The following is an 18,488-nucleotide window of genomic DNA, read 5'->3' on the forward strand; positions in this document are numbered from 1 at the left end:
TCACACAAAAAGGTTAATAACTCCTACTGTAAAGGTATCAAAACCACTTCCCAAATCTTGACTTGAACAATCATTAATTACATTAGAAAAGGATTTGGCAGCCACCAGATTTTCTTTGTTATAATTACACATAGACCTTAGATGACGATCTGAGGGGTGGGAGGAAAACTGACTGGATGAATAGCAATACAAATGAAAACTGACTGTATGGGTTAAAGTTGGGGGTCAGATGACTCCTTCTATATATTTTTCTTTTAACTGAGCAAGAGTAGGTCAGGGCTGGTACCAACCATCTCATCATTCTCAAGGGCCATTATCCTGCTGTCCCATTATTCCAAAGACTGGTGGAAGAGAAAAGAATTTTGACATATGAATATCAGACAAACTTTCTGCTGTGAATTGTGCTTCTGCCATATCACATAAGATGGACATCTTCTTCTCTTCTGGCTTCCTCCTCCCAGAAGCCTCCAAAGCCAAGTTCAAAAAATATTATCAAATTAGTGAATTCTGGGGTAGCATCTGTTCAAGTCTACCTTTTTCACAAAAATGCTTACAATCTACATGGTTTTAAAATTTTTAAATTTATTTTCTTCTGCACTTAAAAAATAAAACCAGCATTTCAATAATATAGTAGAATAGAAAAATAAAAGATGATTGTACACAAAACTGCAAATCTATTATGTACAGCTTACTATTCCTTTCAAATAGATTAAAAAGTTATCATGTAAATTTTTTCCTTTTTTTCTTCCTCCCCCTCTAGAGATGGCTACCATTAGACACACACGTATACATACACACACATATACATATAAAACCATGCTATACATACTTCTGTTTATTACTTCTTTCTCAAGATGCAGCTAGTGTCTTCCTTCATATGTCCTTTGTAGTTAATTTGGGTATTTATGATAGTCAAGATAACTTAGTTACTCAAAGTTGTTCTTAAAACAATATTGTTTGTACTGCATACAATGTTCTTTTCATTCTTCTTATTTTGCTCTTCATTATTTCATGCAAATCTAACCGTGTTTTTCTAAGATCATTGAGCTTATCTTATCTCATCGCACAGTAGTATTCCATCATAATCATATACCACAACTTGTTCAGCAGTTCCTTAATTGATGACCATCCCCACAATTTCCAGTTCTTTGCTACCACAAAGAGAATATATAGTTTTTACAACATATTTTTATTTAGAATTTAGAATATATAGGGTTTTTTCCTTTTTCCCTAATCATCTTGGAAAACAGAACAAGTTGTGGTACTGCTGGGTGAAAGGGTACATAGACAATTTAATAATCTTTTGTGCTCAATTCTAGGTTGTTCTCCAAAATGATTGAATCACTTCAAAATTCCACCAACGGTGAATTATCAACACTTTTTGCTTTCATTTTCAATCATTTTAGCCAGTCTGATAGGTGTGAGATAATATGTCAAGGTTATTTTAATCTGCATTTCTCTAATCAGTAATGATTTAGAGTATTTTTCATATGACTATAAGTTGTTTTGATTTCTTCATTGGAAAACTGAATGTTTATATCCTTTGACCATTTATCAATTGGAGTAGAATTTGTATTCTTATAGATTTGACAAAGTTCTTTATATATTTGAAATGAGTAGAGGTTAGGAGTGAGGACATGACTTTTAAATAATAAACAGCCAGTTAAACACTATTTGAAATTCCTTAATTTTTCTTTATGACTTGGGACTTCCAGTGACAGTTATAGTAATTTACCTTTCCCATTTCAATAATTATTCTCTGTATTGCAAGTGCTGGCTCCCTATCCCTGCCTGATGCTTTTTGATAATAAATCATAAATCATTAAGGAGAAGATGATGGTAATTCAAAGCCACTATTTCTACAATATAGCAAAAAAGGTGATCATATTGAAAGGGCTAAATTTCAGGAACTATGTGTGGTATGATTTTGTAGCAATAATAGAATACAAATTTAGACCAGGATGGAATCTTAGTGATCATTCTGAAGTCCAACTCCTTAATTATAGAAATAAGTAAACTGAAGGCCAGAGAGGTTAAGCAATTTATCCAAGATCATACAGATAACTAAAAAACAGCTAATATTCATACCTAGGTCTGCTGACTCCAAATCCAAGATGAGTAGTAGACTGGAAACCAAGAGACGTAATCTAATCCAGAAGTTCTTAAATGAAGATTTAATTTTCAAAACATTTTAGCAACTGTATTTCAGTAAAATTATTTCCAATAAAATCCTATATATTTAATTTAAAATCATCATTCTGAGCAGGAATCTATACATTTCAAGAGATTGCCCAAAGGGTCCATGACCAAAGAAAAAGTTAAGAACTCAAAGTCTGCCACTAATTTTCAGTGTGACTTTCAACACATTGCTTCATTTCCCTCAGCTTTTCGTTCCCTGTTTATCTTTAAAGTAAGGGTATTGGACTTGAAGTTTCTTCTAGCCTTAACATTCAATAATTCTTAACACGAAAGCTGTTTTCTACAATGGAAAGTGGGTCCATACTTCAGCACCATGGACAACACTCTGGTGGGAGCAATTGCGGCTTGGTTCCAGAAAACCTCAACTTACAGAATATACAAGTTTAAGATGATTTTAGAAGACTGAAAAAAACCCCTACATTGGTAGCCCTTGAACTCCTTTAATAGCACAGGACCAACTTATCACTTAGTTAATAAAAATGATTTATTAAGATTAGGAGCTACTAGGTCATTCCTCTGCCCCAGGGGCTGAGCCCCATTTGAGTGACTCCCTGTCAATTCCTGCTATACTTCCTCTCAAGATGGTTTCTCCAGCAGTGACCTCACAGTTTTCCGTGTCTATGTCTCACTCCAATGAGGTTAGTGTCGGATTCTCTCTCAACTAGAATGCAGAGTCTGGTGCTTTCCTAACTATTTAGCTGAATTTACTTATATTATTTTCACACCATAACTAGTTATTGCATTTGCATAGTAGACATGAAAGATGCTTTTTAGACATGAAAGATACTTTACAAATATTTTCTCTTTTTAACCTCATAACAGCCTTGGAATGTAGGTGTTATTATTAACTCTCTTTTAGAGATGGGAAAATAGAGGCAAAATTTAAATGACTTGCCTAGGGTCACACATCTAGTAATATCTGAGGAAGAACTGAACTCAAGCTTCCTGATTCAAGGTCTAGTGTATTACTGACTAAGCTGCCTCATTGCCTAATGAATTATAAAGGTAATATGAGGGTATGTTTCAAGCTGCTTTTCTCAAGCACATTTTGTGTTGTTCACCCCAGGCACCATAATTGCTAGTTGTGACTCTGTGTGCACTTACTATATTTCTGGTGCTAAAGAGAATATATGTATTTGACCAGGGAAGCACTCAGTAATACCAAGGGTTATTCCTGTGACTTACCAGGAAGCCACATTTGAATCTTGCTGCTATTCATAGTTTCCAATTTGAAGAGTAATATTCCCTTAATATCTTTAAGTTAAAGACATTAAACATTCATGGTACTTGAGCTGGCAAATATCTAATGTGACTTAGAGACTTCGAAGCATTGTCAACAGTTTAGTGTTGTATTCAGTAAAATGTAATATAGTACATCTGGCATATTTAAAAACAGACATCATTTTGATATTTGAAAAACCATGAAGACAATTCTTAAGGCTGGAAACAAGCAAATATTGTCTTGATTTTGAGAGAAAAGGGAGAAGATGGATTATTAAGACTATAGGTTGTTGAATTTGACTTTGATTCCTAGAAAAATTCTAGAATTATTATTAGAGGGATGCTTTGTGAAGATCTAGAAAGGGAAGAGAGTTTGGCATTAAGATCCAGGTGTGCTGATTCCACACATATCATTACCACAATCACCACCACCACCACCACCATCATCACCATCATCATCATCATCATCATCTTCATCATCATCATCATCATCATCATCATCATCATCTGTATTATTTTAAATTTAACAATAGGATTACTTGGTGGTAAATATGAAGAATTCTGTACAAAGAGTGTACCTGAATTTCAATAAGAGATTTGACAAATTCTATCATGTGGAATCTCATTCCTCTGACATCTAGTTGACATTCAGTCAACAACTACCCTATAGTTGTAGAGAGCTATCTCAGACACCAAAAGCTTAAGTGACTTGCCCAAGATCAGATGCTAGTATGTGTCAGAGTCTGAGTTTGAACCAGATCTTTGGAACTCCAAGGATGACTTTCAATACTGCACACATATTGCCTCAGAATAGTGTGAATTAACAATATCTATTATATTGTATATTTAGTTAAAAATTTCCTAATTACATTTTAATCTAATTTGGGCACAGCCACTATGTTACATACCAAATGATTCTTTTCTTTATAGTGACCTGAAATTACAATAATTAGAGATTCACTTGGATTAACAAGTAAACCTTAGGAGGTAAAGAGAAGGGCTGTGAGTCATTTATATGTTACTGTAGAATACAAAATACTCTTTTTAGGACACCATTCCAGATTCTTTGGCAAATGGAGTAGTTCTTAAATAGTGAGCTAAGGACTTCTGAAGGGAAAAAGAGTAAGACCTTTGAAATGAAGCTTTATGAAAGCTTCTAATTAGTGGCAATTTTATATACATTTTCCAAAGCATGTGGAAAAGCTACCAATGTTATATGTGTATAGAGTCTTTACTTTTATTTTTATTTTTTGAATTAGCCACATTCCATCAATTCTTTCATTCAAGAGTGGGGAGTAGTATGTGTATTGGAAGAGAGGATGTGATTATTTAATTAAAGTAATCAGAGGATGACTCTTCGGTTCTCTAAGAATAAAGGAAGTAGCGAATAACTGTTACAGGAAAGCAGATTCTGGTTCTCAAAGAGGGGAGGGTGTTGCCTTCCTCTGGTGAGATGAGTAGTTAGAGAAAAGTCAGTGATGCACATAGGCTTTTATAACCATTCAAAGGCTTCAGGTGGGGGAAGGGGAAGAATAGCCAAACTGAGCATGACTGTGTAAAAAGATTATGATTATTTTATGATATACTTGGGACAGCTAGATGAGCACAGTGGATAGAGCACCCAGCCTAGATTCAGGAAGACCCAAGTTCAAATCTAGCTTTGGACACTTAATAGCTGTGGGACACTGGGCAAGTCAAAACCTCTTTTTACCTCTTTCTCCTTAACTGTTAAGTAAGGATAATAATAACATCTACCTCTTAGAGTTATTGTGAAGAGCAAATGAGATAATAGTTGTAAAGTGTTCAACACAGTGTGTGGAACATAGTAAATCCTATATAAATGCCAGCTATTACCACCACTACCACCACCACCACCACTACTACTGAAAATAAAGTGTTTAGAATCTACTCCTGTATTGGATATAAGAGTTTGCTATTTCTATCACATACTTGTGTAACCTTGGGGATGACATTTAATTTCTCTGGAACTGTTTCTTCATCTGTAAGATAAAGGTAAGACTTGATGATTCCAGAGGTCTGTCTTTCATATATTTTTCCAAGTAGGTACAGTTTATTTTTCTTTTAAAAAATAAATTTGTTTTTTAAATGAACAAAAATCATTTTCCTCTTTTTCTTACTCCTCTCAAGGGGAAAAAAAGCAAAGCAAAATCATTGTACCAAATATTTATAAGGATACTCTTTAATTGGCTGTATTCAAAAGAGATATGTTTCATTCTCCAACCTGAGCTCATTGCCCCTGTGTTAGGAGGTAGGTGTCATGGTTTACCATCAGTCCTCTGGAATCACAATTGGTCATTACATTGATCAGAGTTCTTAAGACTTTCAAAATGTTTTGCTTTTGCAGTGTTGTTATTATTGAATAAATAATGAAGAATATGCTATTATTATCCTCATTTTTCAAGTGAGGAAACTGAGGTAAACAGAAGTTAAGTGACTTCCCTAGGATTACACAGATACCAAGTATCTTAGACTGAATTTGAACTCAGGTATTTCTTTCCTAAGCTATCTACCAGTCCATAAATTTATGATTCAATACAAGAGTCCAAAATTTTTTAAACTTAAATTCATGTTTTTACAAAGGCATGGAAAGAAGTAATTCAGCCAAGTTGATTCACCAACGACTGATATTTATTATTTCCTGAAAATACAGCAGTGGGTTAGGAAATGAGGAGATACAAAATTATTCAGTTCAACACATTTATTAAATATCTATTATGTTTAAGAATAATCTATTAAGTCATTAAAGCATGTGGCATACTGGTTTTGAAATCAGAAAGACTTGAATTCAAGTCCTATTTCTTAAATTTGCAGCTCATATGACCATGGACAAGGTGTTTAGTCTCTCACTCTCTCTAAGATTAAATGAAAGACAAGCTAAGATCTGCTCTAGTGGAAGGATGTCTCTACCAATTAGATCACAAGTCCTTGATACATTAATGCATATATACAGTGCAAAGTGTTTTGTGCTTTTGAAAAAAATGTATTGTCTAGGAAGGGTTATGGTATATACACTCACACACATATTCGTGTGTGTGTGTGCATGTGTATAATATATAATAAAATAAGCCATTTATATAACAGAGGTGCATATGGTATGCTATGGGAGGGAGAGGCAGAGAGAATTTCCAAATGGGGATATTTAAAACGGCTTCATGGAGGAGGGTGTGGTTGAATTGGATCTTGAAGAATGGGTAGGATTTTAACAGACAAATATGGTGAGGTAGAGAATCTCAGAATTTGCAGAAAGAGTGAAAATAACTTCATCTCCCTTGGCAACTGCTTCCTAACCTGTAAAATGAAAAGAGATGGTTTAGATGGCCTCCAAGTACCTTTGTAGTTCGAAATCTATACCCTCCAACCCCAACCTTGATTTGTCTGGAGTTTGTGAAAAGGAACAATGTGACATAAAGCTTCTAAAGTTGAACTATTTCCATTCAAATATAGCATCTGTATAATTAAAACTTAGTTTCCCAAATTATATTAATGATCTGTATACAGGATTGTCTGGAATATTCAGCTATTGGTTTTCACAAGTTTTTTTCTTCCTTCCTTCTTTTCTCGCAGTTAACAGTTATGGAGAAGATGAAGATCTGTCCACATCTTCTGACAGTGATGAGGAGATGATCAAACAATTTCAGATCTCTGTATCCCGCTCACAGAGCTTCCATTCAGGAGTACCTGAAAAAGGAACTCAATCAAATTCAGAGAGGAAGACGAAATTCACCCATTTACTGTCCAGTCATGAAGAGAATAGTACAGAAGCATCTGAATGTGAAGGTATTTTTGCATTACTTCTCTACCTTTGCCTATAGCAAAGGATGGCCTAAATTATTAATTACTTCTGAGACAATACTTGCCATAAAGTTTCTTTAAAGTAGATTGCATAACTGAATAACTGAAGAAACATAGTTACAGAGGAAGAGAGAGAAAAAAGAAGAGACACAGTGTTATAAAAGAAAAGAGAAAATTCTAACTTGGAGAAAAATATAATATTAGAAACAAATTAAGAAAAATACAAACCTAAGTCTCATAACTTTACATGTAAATGAATTAAACAATCCAGTAAAGTTAAAAAGAGTGACATTGGATAAGAAGACAAAACTCTGCATGCTATTGTTTACAAAAACCAGATGTATACAGGATAACACATGAGGGACTGGAGATTTTTTAAAAACTATGCATCAGGTGAGTCCCCAAAAGCAAAGGCAGGAGTTGTAGTCATGATATTAGACAAAATGAGAACAAACATACATAACATAAATAGGAAAAAAGAAAGAAACTACATTATGTTGGAAGGAATTATAGATAACAATTCAATATCTACATTAAACTCATATGCTCCAAAATCTTTTACAACTAAATTTATAGGGAAAAAAATAGCTATACTACAAGAAGATATAAACAGTATATTGGCAAGAAATTTCCATGTTTTTCTCTACATTTGGATAAGTGTAACAAAAAGATAAAGAAGGGGAAAATATAAAACTGAATAAACTGCTGGAGAAACTGGAGCTAAAAGACTGATGCCTTCTTCCAAATAGGATTGCTAAAGAATATGCATATTTCTCAGCACCACATAGAACATTTGCAAAAATTACCTGTATAGTAGGCACAGAGATATTGCAAAAGATATAAAAATCAGAAATGCATTTCTTATAGAACACAGCACAAGAAATATTGTAACCAGTACAAGGAGCACAAACAAAAGACACAAAATTCTAAAGGAGACTTCATGATTAAATACTAAATAATGAATAGGTCAAACAGCAAATCATAGTAACAACTGATAACTATGTGAAAAAATGATAATGAGAAAATAACATAACAACATTTCTACAATAGCTAAAGCATTCCTCAGGAGAAAAATAATATACTCTTAAACATACAGTCACAAGACAGAAAAGAGAGGATTAATGAGGCAGACCCAGCTTACTGTGCCTTTCTGAGTATTGAGAGAAACTATTTTTGGATTAGATAGTAGGGAGAGGGCTGGAGGGTCCTCACAAAGTTCCTTCCAGGAGTTGTGGTGCAGAAGCTGCCATGGGGCTATGAAGAACTTTGAAATCTATAACCATGAAAACAGACTTGAGTGGATCTGAGATCTAATCAATGTGATCCCTGCCTCTATTGGTGCAAATGATCTACATTCTTAACTTGGGAAACTCATTCATATCCTCCTTTTAATAGTGCGAACTCAAGGGACCCAGTGTGCCTTCTTCTAGGTGTGCTAATATCATGTGGCTCCTAGAACTACATACCAGCTCACTATCTATTATTTCTCCCATTCTTGCTACTTTTCCTGGAATGCTCCTCTTGGATGGTATCTTTTATGCTTTGTATTCATTATATGTAAGACATAGCAGGTAACAGGCTTCGTTCTATTTATGTTGACTCCAAGTCTTTCTTTTTGCCTCTTGGGTGACCTGCAGTTTTGATTCCTTGGGGATTTGGTGCTTCATGATTTACAGTCAATTAGAATCAGTAGAATGTCAGCATTAAAAATAAGTTCTTGTTTATTAACATGTTTTATATGTTTATAAGCATGTCTTAGACCAAAAAAGTTATAACTTGTTCTAAAAATGTGTCTTCTTTTTTCTTATCAAGACTGAGCTCACATTTTATTATATTAAATTGTTTTTGAAGCTGGATCTCCCCATTTCACCCAAGCTGAAAGTGCAAGGGTCACTCAGAGGATTGATTCCATGACAGACTGGCACCTACCTGCCAATAAAATTACTCTCTGCATTCTTCTACAGGCTATATAACAGAGTGGATTGAACTACCTGACGTCTAACTTACCTTTCAACACTGAGATTCTTTGATTTTATGTAAATTTACCAACATATAAATGGGCACACACACACACATTTATGCATGCACACACATATACAGAGTGTCCCAGAAGTCTCAGTGCAGTTTAATGCTAAAAACTGCATTAAAAGTTTTGGGACATCACATACACACATACGCATGTATTCAATACATCTATATATATATGCATATTTCTTATCTAGAATTGCATATAAATGTAGGAAATAAATATATGACAAAGACACAAAGAAATAAAGTAAGAAAGGAATGCTTTCTTTCTTTTGCAGAAATATTAATTTACTTTCTCTACTGATCAGGAGCTAAATGTTGTCTGTGGAATTTTAAAAACTTTTATGTTATAGTCTTCAACACTTAAAAATTAAATTGCAAAGATTAGAATTAAATAATGTTATTTGGAATGGAACTCATGGTCATCTAGTCCTAGTCATCCTGCTACATAAATCTGTAGATGAGAGTACAATTAATCATTTAGAGTAATTTTTTTGTCAAGTATTTTGATTTTAGAAAGATGTCTTCATTTTTCTGCTTTATTCTCTGACTACTCTTTCTATGACCATGGGAACTGTATGGAATATTAAACTCATTTGTCCATTCTAGAATGAAATGAACCCTCTTAAAATGAATCATAATTCTTTCAAGGTCATCCTTCTTTAAGATTGATTTTCCAGAAAAACCATCCTGGTTCTCTAATTTCTGAGAGAGGAGTCTCATAGATAATATAAATTTGAGCCAGTGTTACAACGAACATTTGAAGGCCCAATGTGTTCAAAGTATCATGTTAGGCTGGAGACATAATCTGAAAAGTGAAATAATTCTTACCCTCAGGTAAGAGGCTTAGGTAAAAAGTTCCTCAGAGAGCTTCTTTGAGGCGTTATAATAAGCGAATGTTGTTTCTTTCCCCTTGTTTGTTGAGTCTAGGTCACATTTTTTCTTTCATCCTCTGTATTTTTATTCCCCCCCCCCCCAAATTTATTGATTTATTTGTTCTGAGTTTTCAACAATCACTTCCAAAAGTTCCAAACTTTCTCCCCTTCTCTTCACCCTCTGTCCCCAAGATGGCATGCCATCTTATATGGGCTCTACACATACATTCCTATTAAACACATTTTTACATTAACCATATTGTATGGAAGAATTATAGCAAATGGGAGAAACCATGAGAAAAAAACAAAACAAAACATAGCAAAAGAGAAAATAGTCTGCATCATTCTGTGTTCTGAATGGATATTTCTTTCTCTGGATGTGGATGGCATTTTGCATCATGAGTTCTTTGGAAATATTTTACATGCTTGTTTTCTGTGAAGGACTAAGTCTGTCAAAAACAGTCTGCACACACTGTGGCTGTTACTGTGTATAATGTTCTCCTGGTTCTTCTCACTTCACTCAGCATCAGTTCATATAAGTCTTTTCAGGTTTTTCCAAAGTCTGCCTGTTTGTCATTTCTTATAGCACGATAGTATTCCAATTATATTCGTATACCAAAACTTGTTCAGACATTTCCCACTTGATGGACATTTCCTCAGTTTCCAGTTCTTGGCTACCACAAAAAGAGCTGCTATAAATGTTTTTGTACATATGGGTCCTTTTCCCATTTTTTATGATCTCTTTGGGATTCAGCCCTAACCCAGTATTGCTGGGTCAAAAGGTATGCACATTTTTATAGCCCTTTGGGAACAGTTCTGAATTGCTCTCCAGAATATTTGGATCAACTCACAGCTCCACCCACAATTAATTAGGGTTCCCACTCTCCCACATCTTTTCCAACATTTATCATTTTCCTGTTTTGCCATGTTAGCCAATCTGATAGGTGTGATGTGGTACCTCAGAGTTGTTTTGATTTGCATCTCTCTAATCAATAGTGATTTAGAACATTTTTTCATGTGACCATAGATATTTTTAATTTCTTCCTCTGTAAACTTTCTGTTTATATCCTTTGACCATTTATCAGTTGGGGAATGACTTGTATTCTTGTACATTTGACTCAGTTCTTTATATATTTTAGAAATGAGGCCTTTATCACTGACATTCATTGCAAAATTTCTTTCCCACTTTTCTGCTTCTCCCTTAATCTTGGTTGCATTGGCTTTGTTTGTGTAAAACCTTTTCAATTTAATGTAGTCAAAGTTATCCATTTTGCATTTCATAATATTCTCTATCTCTTAACTCAGTCATAAATTCCTCCATTCTCCATAAATCTGACAAGTAAACTATTCCTTGCTTTCTTAATTTGTTTATATCTAGGTCATGTACCCATTTGGACTTTATTCTGGTATGCAGTGTCTGGCTGATACTCTAAACTGGTCTATGCCCAGTTTCTGTCAGACTATTTTCCAGTTTTCTGAGCAGTTTTTGTCAAACAGTGAGCTCTTACTGCAGAAGTTGGGGTCCTTGAGTTTATCACGTGTTTACCTAATCTATTCCACTGCTCTACCCCTATATTTCTTAGCCAGTACCAAGTAGTTTTGAGGATTGCTGCTTTATAATACAATTTTAGATCTGGTATGACTAGGCCGCCTTCCATGGCATTTCTCTTTATTAATTCCCTTGATATACTGGACCTTTTGTTCTTTAGGTCACATTTTGGTCAAAGTTTCATTCAGATTAAATACTTAATAAATGTTGCATCATACAGTCATTTGTGATTTCATTGGAGTGAGTATTCACTTCATCAGTGTTGACTGCAATCCCTTTCTCATTTAGAAACAGGTCTTAGCTGTTGCTGAAAAATTCACTGATTTCTAGCTCCAAATACAGCTTGACTGATTTTTGGACAACAGGCATGCTGTCAATCACCAGGCTCATAATCAAAGTGTTTCCAACTTGGCACAGCTTGCTGAGACTGGGATTTCTTTGACATAACATTGAAGATGTCTAGGCTACTTCCACACTATAATGAGGTGGTGGTGTAGAACTTTAATGGAAGAAATGTTGCCATCCAAGCACATTAGGATAAACCATTATATCATCTTCTGATAGGTACATTCTAGGTTTGCAAGCAAATGCTGTTAAAAAAGAGAAACTTTGAAGAAAATGGGTGGAGACGACTTGTTATTATGGTTAAGACCATATCCCGTGTTGTCAACAAATAATGCTCAGAAAAAAGAATGTAGTCAGAAAAAGACTCTGAACATCAGATATGGCATCTCTTAAATACTTTCTATTCTCATATTCTGGTTTACATGGTGTGGTTTATCCAATAATTTTTCCTCCATTTTTCATGGTCATCATGCTCTCCAGATTCCTCATCATCAGAAAGTGAACATGAGGATGTAAAGAAAACTATGTAAAGAGATAAAAAGAAGCAAATCTATTTAATTTTAAAGACATTGTAAAAAAAACAAGACAGAAAAGGCAGAATAAAAAAATATTTTATATTAGAAACACACTAACCTATCACATAGTTCTATGTGGAATATAGGCATTTAAAATAGCACTGACATTGGTCAAGATAAAATGGATTAAAAAAAAGTATTCCTGCTTAGATTTCAAAGATGCAAATGACTAACAATATCACTGTAATTGATATCTGTCGTCTACTTTCTGATTTCTTCTCGGTTTTTCTCCTTCCTCCCCTTTTCTCCCTCCCCTGCTGTTTGTGTCATATCTTTTTTCTTTTTTTTACTTTTCATTGAGGAGGCAAATATTAGCTAATGAAAGTTAATAGCAGTTGATTTCTTATGGGTGTCTGGTTTAATTCTAAAGCTAATGGCTTCCTTTCCCAGAAGCCTAAGTATTTAGTTTCCAATTTACACACATGCCTTGATATTCTGAGCTTTATGACAATTGCCCTAACTTTCACTTTTCCTGGAATTTGCAGGCAATTTTTCTCTTGTCATAATAGAGAGCCAGAGGTTTCTGACAGATTAGGACTATAACAATGATTGAGAAGGTAAAATTTTCACTATTGGATGAGAGACAGTCCACCACGCTGAATGGCTTGCTTATGGATTTTGAAGAAAAATCAGTATTATTTTAGAACAATAACAATATTCCAATGATTTAGAACATCAGAGAGTTAATTATGAGATCATGCGTGTCCTTTCCTTTTTTAAGTGTTATTTTCTTTTGACTTTTTGCCTTAGAGGTTGGTATCAATCACTGGGAGTAGACACTCATTCAGAATAAACCACAGTACTCCAGTCTTTTCCAGAACTAACCTTTCTGTTTTCCTTCCCTTTACTCATATATCTTTCAAAATGTAAGTGTATACTGTGGGGTTGTTTAACAATAGAGCTAAACAATGAAAAATCATCCAATTGGCAGCAAAGGAGCTTTCTGCTAGTAGCTGTGAGATTTCTCTAACTAGTTCCTCCCAGAGAGGTATCCACATTTACATTTATAAGATCATGAAACTTATAAGGGAAAGGGCCTTATAGTTTTTTGAGCTGGGGGGTGATTGCATTCCATTTATCTCTTTTATATCCCAGGGATCAGGTAAAATGCAAAGTGCTTCAAGCATATCTCATTTTATCTCCAGAAAGGTAGCCCTAAAAGGTAGAACCTATTTCTTTTTTTTTACATGAGCAAATTTCAGTTTAAGATAACTGTTAGAGAGCAGTGCTGAAAGAAGCAGGAAGGAATGAATTAAAGGCCATAGATAGAAGGATGAAATTCTGCAAGCAATAGTGATGTATTTTGTGACCCCCAAAGGAAGAAGGATCAGTCAAAGAAATAAGGAAACTTAGCCAACAGAAGAGAAGACAGGAGATGCGTTACTGAAAGTTGTCTCGGAAGTATTTCAAGGTCTGCTACTTGTGAGGAGAATTAGCTTTGCTGTGCTTGGCTCCAGAGCACAGATGTAGAAACAATGGGTAGAAATTACAAAAAGGTATGTTTAGATTGGATGTAATGTAACATTTTCTAGCAAGTAGATTCTTCAAAAGTGGCATGAACTTTTTTCAATCAAAAAATGGACAATATATTGTTGACTAGGTTGTAGAGGGATATGTATAGATATATATATTCAGATAGATGACTTCTGTGGTCACTTCCTGCTCTAAATCTTTGTTTAATTCTATGGCAACTTTAAATCATTCTGTAGTTCTGAGAGAGTTAAGAATGTTGTCGTGATGGAGAAGACCTGAAGAAATTCATTGGCTGATCTCAATCTTTTTGGTGATAAAGCAGGAGACTGAATCTTCTCCTATAAGTATAGAATCAGGGATACGGCCAATGTTGAGAGAAGAGAGGAATGAGGTTGAAGAAGTATCTGTAGATATTAAAGAAGGGGAACCATGAGGATAGACTAGAAGGACTACTGAAGGCCTACAAGGGCTCCATACTATGAAGTTGTATTGGGGAAAATCATATTGATTTTGTAACTTTCATGAGCAGAGATCAGCAGCTCTGGAGCAGGAGTGAAATCAGATAGTTAAGGTGACCCAGACACGAGGATTTACAGGTTAGGAGAGCAAGGAAATCTAGAGTTGATACTATGGGATTATCAAGCTGACAGAACTTGTGATTAAGTCAGGGTATGAAAGCTGATGTTGTAAGTATTGCATCAAGCTTTGGAACACTGTACCACCTCCTATAATTACCCCAAAGAGTTTGACCTAGCTAACTAGGAAAAATCAAATAGATGATGAATGCCTCTTCTTGAGATTGTGATATATATATTTAGATAATAGGATTTTAAATCTAGAACTTGGAGGTATCTTAGATGCCATCTAGTCTAATTTCTTCAATTTAGAGTTGAAGAATCTGAGCTGAAATTACATTAAGGGACTTGTCCAAGAAAAGACAGGTAGTGTCAGAGGTGAGATTTGTTGGAAGATACATTCTCATAAAAAACAAGGAAAATAACTGATCCCAGTTATGCTTACAAAAACAAGGAAAATAAAAAGGGAAAAGCCAAACTATATAATTGACCATAGAGCCAGTGGTCAGTCCACTCTCTTGCATTTCCTCATCATGTGGAGCTGGTTTATTAGTATGTATATCTTAGATTCTGCAGTTGAACAATGAACTTGGCCCAGAATTAAACTACAGGAGAAAAGTGGGCTGGAAATTTGGGAAATTGCAGAGTATTCTTAATGACCCTAATTTTCTCCCTGAAACAAAGAGATACACACACATTAATATTTTCTAGATGATTCTATATCTGATTTGTTAAAGATTGAAAGTTTCTGGTCACCCACAGACAATGGAAAGGTGCATGGTGTATGACCAGGCTTTCATGTATTACTAATTATGAATTACTCAGGACAAGTGACATAAATTATGTAGGAGAGATATGGTAGCTTAGGCACTGGCTGTCAAGTCAGAAGACCTGAGTTCAAATTCTCCTTTTGATGATTTCTGCCTGTATAATGTTGGACAAGTCATTTTGCCTTATTAGACCTGTTTCTGCTTCTGTAAATTGAGGTAGTCAAACTAAAGGGCCTTTGTGGTCTTTTTCAACTTCAGGTCTATGATTCTATGATATTATGTATGGCCAGAAAAGCAAAACAAAACATGATCTGGTTCCATGGTAAGGACATGAAATAACCAATGGGCATTTTTCATGTTCCATTGGTATCCATATACTATGAAAGGATTAGGAAGAAGTCCCCTAGCATATTGGGTGGAATCACTGTGGGGAACTCACTGAGGAGACGGACCAAATTTGTGTAGAATGAAGTATGTGTGGAATGCAATTTCACAGGATGAGGAATGTCAGTATCTCTGTTGGTGAGATAACTGATCCATCCATCAAAGTATTGAAATGTTTATATTTAATTTAAGAAATAAAAGACATTGACTGAATGTTGTCTCACCAAAATCAGTGTCATGCTTCATGCTAAGTGAGGCTTAGGCTGTTTGCAAAGCAAATATAACTGCGTTGGGGTGAGGGGAAACAAATAACTTGCAGATTTAGCACTGACTCTCCCCCATGCCTCACCTCTCATTCCTTTTCTCTACCTTTTTAGGATATTGACTCTAATATCAGTTTCTTCATGTTTTCTCTCCTGATTCTCTCAGCTACTGCATTACCCCAAGCCACAATTGTTTGTATTTACTTTTTATACACATTTATCAACACCCATACATACCCATACACACACATGCACACACATTTATCTGATAGAATGCAATCTTTTTGAAGGCAAGGACTATTTCCTTTTGTGTGTGTGTGCCTAGGACCTAAATAATCTGAATAAATTCTTGGTGATCAGTTGACATCTTTGGTCTTGTTCAATGCAATTCAATAAACATTAAAAGAAACCAAAAACTTTTGGAACTTCTGAAGCAAAGTTAGTTTTTAATGACAAAAATATACTCTGAAATTCGCAAGATGACTATGTAGAACAATATCTTTACAATAGGCAATTGTCTTTTCATATATTTAAGGCTAGAATACACACTTTAAATAAATGGTGAGAATGTTTTCTATGATTGTTGAGAGTGACTTGCCATCTCCCTGTCTCTCTCTTACCACTTGACATGGTATAATACATATGTTCTTTCCTAGCAGGCTTCTCTCTTAAATGTCAAGGAAAAGGTTCATAATATGTTTCTCCTATTTTCAGTTATGAATTGCTTTTCAGTGCTTAATGCAGATTAAAAAACTTCCTTTTCTATCGATCCAGGTATTATCACTGTAGGAATTAAAGTCAGAAGACAGTGATTGGAAATAATTACGTGGTTTGGTTAGATTTGCTCTGAAAGCCTGCTGTGTGGTTCATGCATAAGAATTAATATGAGAAAGGAATGAGTCTGATAATTAGAAACTTAGAAGAGAATTCAGTTATATAGGGTGTTGCAGAAGTCTTTGTTCAGTGTGAAGTTTAACTAACTTTATTTAACTAAGAATTTAAGTTTTATTTTTAAGATTCTTTATTTTTTAAACCTTATTTAACATTTTACTTTTCCCAATTACATGTAAAAACAATTTTCACTTCCCCCCAGTTTTGAGTTCTAAACTTTTTGGCCCTCTTCTCCACCCTCACATTGAGAAAGAAAGCAATGCAACATAGGTCATGTAAGCCTGTAAAACACATTTCCATGTAAGTCACTCTGTGGAAAAAAATCTCAAAAACAAAACCACAGACTAAAAACCCCAAAGAAAAATAAAGAGTATTTTTGATCTCCATTCAGGCTCTACCAGTTCTTCTCCTGGAGATGCACAGCACCTTTCATCACCAGTCCTAAAGAACTGGCTTGGATCATTGTATTGCTGAGAACAGCTAAGTTATTAATAGTAGATGATCATACAATATTGCTGTAAAAATGTACAAGTTTCTCCTGATTTTTCTCATTTCATTTTGTATCAGTTATTGTAAGTCAGGCCATGGTGTTTTTTTTTTTTTTGAGAGCATCCTGCTCACCATTTTAAAAAGCGCAATAGTATTCCATCAGAATCATGTACAATAACTTGTTTAGCCATTCTCCAATTGATGGGCATCCCCGCAATTTCGAATTCTTTGCTACCACTAAAAGAGCTGCTATAAATATTTTGTAAACATAGACCCTTTTCTTTTTTTGTTATTTTTTTTTATCTTTCTCTGATACAGACCTAGTAGAAGTACTGCTTGGTCAAAGAGTAAACATGGTTTTATAGCCCTTTGGGCATAGTCCTAAATAACTCTCCAGAATGGTTGAATCAGTATACAATTCCATCAAGAGCACATTAGTGTTTTAATTTTCCCACATTCCCTCCCACATTTGTCATTTTTCTTTTCTGTAATATTAGCCAAGCTGAGAGGTATGAGGTAGTAATTCAGAGTTGTTTTAATTTGAATTTCTCTCATCGAGTGATTTAAAGCATTTTTTCATATGACTATAGATAGCTTTGATTACTTTGTCTGAAAACTGCCTGTTCACATCCTTTGACCATTTATCAATGAGGAACGGTATTTATTGCTATGAATATTCTATATGTTTCATAAATGAAATCTTTATCAGAGAAACTAGGTGTAATTTCCCCCCATAGTAATCATTACCAGCTACATATTTCCCTCCATCCTCCCCTCCCCCATTTATCCTATTTGCTGTCTCTTTTTACCCTGTCCATTCTCAAAAGTATTTTACTTCTTTTACCTCCTCCAAATGGCCTTACCTTCTATCAGCTCCCCCACTTCTCTTATCCCCTTCTTTCCCTCCTTTCCTGTATTTTAAGACAGATTTCTACACCCAACTGAGCATGTATATCATTCCCTCTTTGAGCTAATTATGATAAGAGTAAAGTTTATGTGCTGTCCTCCCCACTTCCACCATTTTCTCCTGCACTCTAA

At 34.8% G+C, this 18,488-nt stretch overlaps 1 protein-coding gene across 1 annotated transcript in view; it reads left to right on the plus strand.

Annotated features, from left to right (window-relative positions):
* SYT16 (synaptotagmin 16) overlaps nucleotides 1-18,488 on the plus strand; it is a 320,395-nt gene that overhangs the window by 239,031 nt on the left and 62,876 nt on the right. Inside the window, exon 3 of the mRNA XM_072629411.1 lies at nucleotides 7,006-7,218. Coding sequence (XP_072485512.1) covers nucleotides 7,006-7,218 — 213 coding nt within the window. The remainder of the gene's footprint in view (nucleotides 1-7,005; nucleotides 7,219-18,488) is intronic.

The sequence above is a fragment of the Notamacropus eugenii genome, chromosome 1 (genome assembly GCF_028372415.1).
Source record: "Notamacropus eugenii isolate mMacEug1 chromosome 1, mMacEug1.pri_v2, whole genome shotgun sequence".
Lineage (NCBI taxonomy): Eukaryota > Metazoa > Chordata > Mammalia > Diprotodontia > Macropodidae > Notamacropus > Notamacropus eugenii.